This window comes from Zeus faber, assembly GCF_960531495.2.
Source record: "Zeus faber genome assembly, chromosome: 5".
NCBI classification, from domain to species: Eukaryota; Metazoa; Chordata; class Actinopteri; order Zeiformes; family Zeidae; genus Zeus; species Zeus faber.
In genome coordinates this window covers 33,557,332-33,566,235 of record NC_137192.1, presented here as the reverse complement: position 1 = coordinate 33,566,235, position 8,904 = coordinate 33,557,332, and the positions used below count along the sequence as shown (strand labels likewise).

At 48.2% G+C, this 8,904-nt stretch overlaps 1 protein-coding gene across 1 annotated transcript; it reads left to right on the top strand.

Annotated features, from left to right (window-relative positions):
- Positions 1 to 34: 34 nt before the first annotated feature.
- oxtra (oxytocin receptor a) lies at positions 35 to 5,570 on the top strand (the record flags this gene model as incomplete). Its single annotated transcript, XM_079999983.1, has 2 exons — positions 35 to 1,044; positions 5,317 to 5,570. The coding sequence occupies exons 1-2, from the start codon at positions 111 to 113 to the stop codon at positions 5,568 to 5,570; spliced, it is 1,188 nt and encodes a 395-aa protein (XP_079856109.1). The 5' UTR covers positions 35 to 110.
- Between the last annotated feature and the right edge of the window lie 3,334 nt (positions 5,571 to 8,904).

Sequence of the window (8,904 nt, the reverse complement as noted above, 5' to 3'; positions counted from 1 at the left end):
CTGACACCTGTTGAGGAAAGCAGCAGGTAATTTGTCCTGAAACGCGCCACTGTGCCCGAATGGACATTGCACCATCTGCGTGACGCACCCGCACCGCGCACCGACGCGCCATGGAGAGCACGTCCAACGAAAGTGACTTTTGGCAATTCAACGAATCCTGGAGGAATCCGAGCAACGAGACCAGCAGGTCGAACCAGACGAACCCTCTGAAACGGAACGAGGAGGTGGCCAAGGTGGAGGTGACCGTCCTGGCCCTGGTTCTGCTCCTGGCTCTGGCGGGGAACCTGTGCGTCCTGCTGGCGCTCCACAGCTCCACCAAGCACGGACAGTCCCGCATGTACTATTTCATGAAGCACCTCAGCATCGCCGACCTAGTCGTCGCCATCTTCCAGGTTCTCCCGCAGCTCATCTGGGACATCACCTTCCGTTTCTACGGACCGGACCTCCTCTGCAGGCTGGTCAAGTACATGCAGGTGGTGGGGATGTTCGCCTCCACCTACATGCTGGTGCTGATGTCCATAGACCGGTGCCTGGCGATCTGTCAGCCTCTCAGGTCTCTGCACAGGAGGAAAGACCGCTTCTATGTGATTTTATCCTGGGCTATCAGTCTGGTCTTCAGTGTTCCCCAGATCTACATCTTCTCCCTCAGGGAGGTCGGGTCCGTGGGGTCCGGGGTGTACGACTGCTGGGGGGACTTCGTGCAGCCCTGGGGGGCCAAAGCCTACATCACATGGATCAGCCTCACCATCTATATCATCCCGGTGGCCACGCTCAGCATCTGCTACGGACTGATCAGCTTCAAAATATGGCAGAACTTCAAGCTGAAGACCAAGCGGGAGCAGGGTGTGGGGATGAGCCTGACGCACAGGACTCCTCCGAAAGCCAGTGCGCTCTCCAGGGTGAGCAGCGTGAAGCTCATCTCCAAGGCCAAGATAACCACCGTCAAAATGACGTTTGTGATCGTCTTGGCTTATGTGGTCTGCTGGACCCCCTTCTTCTCCGTCCAGATGTGGTCAGCCTGGGATCCGGCGGCGCCCAGAGAGGGTAAGGTTCACGTTTCAGTTCCCCCAAATCCGTGCGCTCCTGCCCGCAGAGACACGCTGGTGGTCAATGGCATTTTAAAATGCAGCATTGCATTTGTTGAAACCAGATCGCGGGACTAAACGGTGACAATGCTGCCACAGTGCCATTAACTAAGGGCTTTGTATGTAAATGCGCGCTTTACGCACGAGGTTTCCCAAAAATGCACGTACCACGTGCCGAGTGACGTCACTCTAGTTAGCAGTACTCTGAATGATATGGACTTCTGGACATTGGAGCACTGTCATCCGTCACAGCTGTCTGTTCCCTTGTTCAGCTCTGGGTTCCTACACTTGGGAAATGGTCCGCGCAGCCCGAAGAGACGCTGATTTGGCTTTGGATTCAATACTTTAAAACACACATGTTGCAGGCAGATGAAATGCAAAGCGTGGAAATCGGTTGAGGCGCATGTCTGACCCCGGTCTTCAATATGCCATAGGATGAACTCTCCCCACAGCCTGTAGGGGGTTAACAGGTAGACGGCTGTAAATGCCGCACTCTGCGAGCCGTGGAGGGATCATGTCGAACCATCAGGAGGAGTGTGAGATCAACATGCTTAACGTGCCTAAACGCCCGCGCGTGTTTCTGAAAGTCGTGAAAACATCATTTTCATCGGTGACACTGGTCAAACGTGCGCGTGTGCGCTAGGCGTGACGTTGACATTGTAAACACAGTGAGGATCCCAATTGTGTTCGACGCAGCCTCGATGGAGGATGCGGCCACACCTTACACCAAACAGCTCCGGTGTGTGTGTGTGTGTGTGTGTGTGTGTGTGTGTGTGTGTGTGTGTGTGTGTGTGTGTGTGTGTGTGTGATTTCCGATGGATCAGTTTCTTTGATTTGGGGTCTTTTTATTTGTACGATAAATAATGTCCTGTAATGCATCTCCGGTCGCAAAATATGGCCGCATCTCCTTCTGAAAAACAGAAACGTCCTACGTAGTAAAACAATGGATTGTCGATATTTGTCACCTAAAAGGTGTTTTGTTTGTGGAGGATAGAGTAGAGTAACTTGATAAACCCCCAAACAAACCTCCAAAAAGTTCAAAAGCAAATGTGCTCACATCCTCTCCTACAGCGGCACACGGCTGCTTTTAAATCTCCCAAATATGAGGAGGTCTAACCTCCTTACACGTGGCATCATGGGGTGATATAATGCACTTAAAGAGGTGTAGCAGGAGTGTTTCTTTTTTTTGTTTTTTTAAACGGAAAACAAAGACTTCCTCCTCCCGGATGAGCTCGGCTGAACTCGTCCGCAGCTGAGCCGTGACGGCGGAGGAGGCCTGGAGCGGCCGCTGCGCCTGCTGCTGCTTGCCTACGGTAGATAGGCCCGAGCGCCACCTGCGGCGCTCACAGATGAAGTGTCCATTAGAGCACGGCGGGGGTCCGTGGTTTGCTGGCCTCTCAAGGAGCCGTGACCCATTTCTTCCCCAGGGTGAGGGCAGATGGCCGGTCGGCTCGTCGCTCCAGACTGTCGGAAACCGCCGGAATTATTCACCGAACTACGCCCTCAACGTTTAGTGTAACACCCACAAGAAGAGGTTCTTGGTCGACATGCACACGCTTAATTATCGACTCCGCCCCTGCTCTACCTCACATTAGAAAGCGGATCTTCGGCCGTCGGGTGGGTTTGCGCCTGCGCCGAGATAAAAACCCTGTGAAGGTGACGCCCCTCTGAGACATTTCTGCCAGCTCCTCAGACGCCAGGCAAACACAAAAACATCCTGGCCTTTTCCGCAGCCTGTGTCCCCAGCGTCTGCAGCTGACTCACCCCGAGGGATATTGATTTACATTAAGTCCACCGTGGACACTCGGGCCTGGTTTCTGAGAATACCCTCCGTTCGATGGCTCCCATTACACCAGCGTCTTTAACACCAGTAGAAACCCAGGTGTGAGGAGAACTGTATATCGTTATTAAAGCGTCGGTTTGGTGACTTTATGTCCACGGCGGTCACGATTAAGAAGTGACGGATCTTCGGCTTTATTCGTCACATACATACATTTCTTTCTACTAGACCAACTAACTGATTCCTAAAATGTAATACAGTAAGTCGAACACTTGTAGAATAAAATAAAAATATATAGAATAAAATTAAATTAAATTAAATTAAATGGAATAGATAAAGGGAATAGGCTTATTTATATGGGATAGGCACTGTTTGTCTCCCTTGATGTCGTATATATCTTCAATTCTATACGGCAATAGCTGTGTGTCAGCATATATATAATGATGGTCGTGCCATTTAGCGACCGGGGAATGGTTTTCCTGCTTTCTTATTCACGGTGTGATGCATTATTATAACCTTGTGACGGGCACCGTGACTAATGGGCAGAAGCCCCGTGGAGCTGGGAGTTGAGTCAATTCCCTTGTGTTGCAATTCAGATGACATCCAGTCCCGTCCAATGTTTACATTCGCCCTGATAAGAACATGTAATAGCCACAAGCCGCTCTTTGGAGAGCGTCACGGTTTTCCTGGTGATGCTGTCCCCCCGGTTCAGTGACGTAGTTTGTTAACGCTGAATTTAAATGGTCTTTCACAGTCAGGATGAGAGGTGTTTTTATTGGAGGGAGACTCTCCGTGGCTGCGAAGTGTGTACAAAATGAATACCGTGGAAGGAGGATAGGCATGTTTATTTCTAAATTTAATTGAAGCTCTTATGGCTCCCACTTGAACGCCCTTGGCTTGTTGAACACTGTTCTTTCGGCCTCTACTTTTGGAAGGACTTTGGAAAAGGCCGGTCACCAATATCCTTGGTCTCAGGCCGATCATTTGACACTGTTAAGTAGAAAATCAAATGAGTTCCACTCAGTTCCCCTTGCCTCGTTGCCTCGCATCGTCTGTCCAAATCGCAATGGCCGATAATTAATTCCGATTAATTATTTGCAGTGCTTTCCTGCCCTTTCTTGGGCTTCCTGGTCATTTACAGCAAACTGTTTTTTAATCAGGGCCGCCGGGGCAGGCGGTCATTAGAGACATCGGCGAGAGGGGAACGGCAGCAGACGCAAAATGAGAGGATCGCAATCAGCACCGAGAGGTTGGATGGGGGATATTATCACATTAACTCCAAACCCGCTGGCAAATGCCAGTCGGAACGATGGAGTCCACGTACCGCAAATGTCACGGCGGCCGCCAGAGCCGGCCACGCGGCGTGATGCATCACCGCTGGGCTCCCGGAGCGCCTGCCGCTCCCGCTCTGGAGCTGTTTTCTGGCGTCTCGGGCACTCTTGATAAGATTGCATTTCCCTGTGTTGCAATCTTTTGCTTTTTGTTGAATCATTCCCGACTGGTTCTTTAGAGGGTAGTGCAAGTTGGCGCAGGCGGTAAATGTAAATGAAGGCCAACTGCAGAATGGAAATGCCTTTTTTGTGTGTGTGTGTGTGTGTGTGTGTGTGTGTGTGCGTAAGTGTGTGTGTGTGCGTGCGTGCGTGCCTGCCTGCCTGCCTGCCTGCCTGCCTGCCTGCCTGCCTGCCTGCGTGCGTGCGCGTGCTCGACACACGCCTTCCTCCGGAGACCCCGGTGATGTGGAGACACATCCAACGCTGGAAACCTCTCCTTCGTGAACGACGCTGGCAGATCCATAGTTCCTTGATCCAGTTGAGATCCGTCGGCCTTTGGTCGCGTAAATCCACAGCGTTGTCGAGTGTTTGTTCTGACCCTAAAAGGTAAAATAAAACTCAAATCAGTTATTAATAAACTCACTGTTGGTACGTATGTGGGACATTGATTGTGATGTAGTTGTACCACTGTTAAATGTTTTTAAATGTATGCCACTTTTAGTATTACAGAAAATACTTGGTTGTGCTGCGGATAAAATCATTTCAAAAATGTACCTCAGGTGTGATTAACAGCCGCGTGCCAGCCTTCCACCGTCGACTCTTGAAATAATTGACACACACCACACTCACACAACTTGGGTTAATATTTCACCAGATGAAATATTTTTAGATGAATTCACAATATCGATCATTTGACGATATTTTGGGGATGGCTGTTGGTGTTTTGACAATAAATAATGTAGACGCAATCGTTATAAAACGTAGACATTATGACCGAGCAGGTCGCGGCATAGACTAGAACGGCTAACGGTCTGCGAAGAACGGAAAACCAAGATGACCAAAATCCCAAACGATATCACACCACGACGTCAACATTATAAGGGCGCGTCGCCCAGCCCTACAGGAGACCTGAGCAGGTGTCATTCAAACCCTTTTTCCTCTCCCTCTTCCTCTTCCCCAGCCATGCCCTTCATCATCTCCATGCTGCTGGCCAGCCTGAACAGCTGCTGCAACCCCTGGATCTACATGTGCTTCGCGGGGCACCTGTTCCACGACCTGCGGCAGAACTTCCTGTGCTGCTCGGCGTGCTACCCCAAGTCGCCGCAGTGCCGCTGCGAGCGCGACTTCGACTCCAGCCACAAGAGCAACTCCTCCACCTACGTCATCAAGAGCACGGGCAGCCAGAGGAGCATCACGCAGACCTCCACCACATAGTGGGCGAGCGTGCCGCCGGGATCTCCGTCGCCCAACACCTTGCAGCCGCGTCACCAAAACCAAAATCTTCGCCTCTTGATTTCCGCCACGTCGGACCGAGGTGATGGATCGGATGGTGGGATGTTGTTTGTTGCTGCATTCTCCATGGGAATCCTTTTCCTTTTCCCCTGAACCACAGCGAACAATGGACTCAAAACCTGTGTTTCTAGGTGTAAATAATGACATGTCTGATCGCCGCAGGAAGTAAAATGTGGAAGGAACACTAAGGACTGGAAAGGAGAATTACGCCTCTGCCGTCCGTCACGCAAAGCTCCTGGTTTAGAATTTAAAAAAAAAGGTGAATTTGTGCATCAGGATGTGACTTTCCTGTTGTCAATGCTGTGCGGTTAAACAAGTTGTATATGCGTTCTGTCAATCATTAAACTTCATGATCTGTGACGTTTTTCATTGTTATCGAATGAGTGCCTTCCAGATCCACTCGCACCATCGGTAAAAAAAAATAAATAAAAATAAAAAAGAAGAAAAACTATGAGCAATATTTGCTGCACGTATAAAAATTGGGGGGGGGGGAAGGAAGCGCAAAAATACATCACTTTTATCAGAGGAGTTTGTTTGGAATGGTCGTGTATGCAGTAACCTGACTTCTTACATTGAAAAAACATGGATATTGAAATTGTTGGAAATGTGTTTGTTGTGCATTTCACTTAACGCTCCAGTATTACTCTTTCCCGCGTGAGTCACGGAGATCCTGCTTTTATATTTAGGTTTCGATTCCCAGAAGGCATCAGCCACAGCAAACTGGGAGTGAGAACTTGTTATGCATAACCTCCAAGTATAGTATTCTTTCTTACCTTGAAGTGGTCGAATTGACAAGAAACCGATCCTTTCACAAGCTTAATGCTCTGGATTCAGAGTCCCATGAATCAGGCGTTTTTCCGGCTGATCTGGAGTCAGCGATTCACACAAGAGGACAAGTTCACGTCTGTTATCGTGCACCACAGAAGCTTTCCCAACATTCAAAATGTTACGGTTTTCCTTGAAACGACCTAAGGATTTTAGAGCCCAGCCGTTGCCAGTAAGGCATCTTTTTATGTCTTTAGCAAGGGTTTTCTATCTGAATATAATGATTTCCACTTAATACAACAAATGGAGTCAATAGGGGTTTTTCTTTATCGTTAGCCTAACAATAGATTCCAGGTGATCAGGTCTAGTTTCTGCAACCTCAGAGGTTTACACGTCATTTACAGAAAGCATGATGTATTGTATGTATGTTGTATTATAATATACTTCCGATAGTCGACAAGTTCAAACTCTTTCTGGCCGTATAACTCTGCATAGCGGCCTCTTCTAACCCTTCTGAGATGCTGTGATCGTACAACTGATTATACAAAAGATCTCCAATCTTGTTTTCAGAAAGAAAATGTCGCTTCTTACAGCTAAGCGTCAGTACATTTTTCTGAATTGTCATGCATTATACCGTCTAATCGTACCAGTGGCTCTGCCAAGCCTGACTCAGGACGCACGGAGCTTCTTTTGTTTCGTTCGATTCGGAAATGGAGGAAAATAAACACATAAAAAAAAAAAACACACCGCTTTTATTTATTTTTATTTTATTTTTGAGTAACGGGGACGTGCAGCGGAGCGGAGATCGCGCCCTCTCCATTACGCATTTACGCGGCCGCTCTTCACCTGCCTGTCTTAGTTTGTCGGACAGGATTTGAAGTGTTTCGTGAAAATGCTGGCGCGACGCAAAATCCCAGCGGGCTCCGCCCACTGCAGACGGGTTACGCAGGGTTAGGCAAAGCATCATGGGTTATGAAAAGAAGCCAAAAAATAATAGAATTACTGTTGTTTCAAATATTTTTTCCATATGTTGTCATGTATAAAAAGACCCCAAAAAATACACTGTAAGCGCACCCCTTGATAACTACAGTACAACCAGATTATTTCAACAGCATTTGCACTGTAAAGAAATGATTCTGCCCCAAGCTTTTTGATCCACATAAGCGGTTGATCACTGTTACCGTGATCAATATAAGCAGTTTCCACTGTATAGCATTGAGAGATGTTTTTAAAGTTAACATGAATGTCTTATGTATTTGAAATAAAGTAAATGCTATGTGAAATTTGAAGATAACAGCTCCCTGTTTGCGGTTGCAATATTTCGCGGCGCTAAGTCAGCCAAAGTGGTAATCCGTAAGATTTTTTTGTTAAAAAATGCCATATTCGACACTTATCCCCTGCTTATTTGGCTGGCACTTTATCAGAAACAGCCTTTCCATGCATTTTCCTGATGCGAGTGCTCCTCTATATGCTGTTCCCGTTGTTGGTGGCAGGGTCCACCTTTCCCGGGAAGGACACGACGATCAAGAATTGAAAGGCGGAGCCAGGGAATTAGATAAACCAGCACAGCTAGTTGTGGTCGGTAAACTGTCGATATCAGATGAACATTCACAAGAAAAGAACAGCGCCCTGGAATCACAAAGATGTCAGAAATTGACCGAAGAAATTAATGAATGGATCAGACGAGGCCATCATCTCGAAATAATCATAAAGTCCGGGGGTTGTAGTTTTAATTGCAGTCCGCACAACACCAAACGCAGACGACTTTATGGATCAATCGCGACGAAGACTGTTTTGTACGAATGACCACACGCTGAGGGAGTAAAAATATCAACCCTACCTTCCTTCTTAAGCGTGATGCGCACCACTAACAACAGCGCACCCCTGTTGTTACCAATATTTTCGTGAACGGAATACTCCCAGGCATCAAAACACACTGATAGCATACAGGTCCGGGACGGAGCGGTTGCTATGGGGAGGCCGGCCAGAGCTCACTTCCCTCACACGCATCATGGTAACCGAATTGAGCGGCGGCGACGGCAGCCGCCTCCGGGGGAGTCACAACGACGACGGCTCAGACGGACCCTGCCTCCTGGGAGACGGTCGCCAGGGGCTGAAGGGCGAAAAGGCGGCGAGCGCAATGAGATGAAAGCTGTTCAACAATCACCGTCCTCCAGGTTTTTTTTTTTCTTTTCCTCAAGAATATATCGTTGTGACGGCAAATTACATTTCAAACCACCCCCGGGGAGAAAATCGATTCACATCTTTCATAGTGTCAGTCAGGGCGTAGAACATACTTGTTTACATATAATATATTTGGCTGAAACGCGCCATTGATTCCACTCATTTCAATGCAAAACAAACGATCGACAGGTTTGTTTGTGTAGGAGACGCCAAAAAGGGATTTTTGTTCATTTCTTCTGGGAAACGCGCGACCGACAGAAATGTTGTGTCGTCCGTCACGTAGCGCAGGCGGATTCAAAGAACTGGA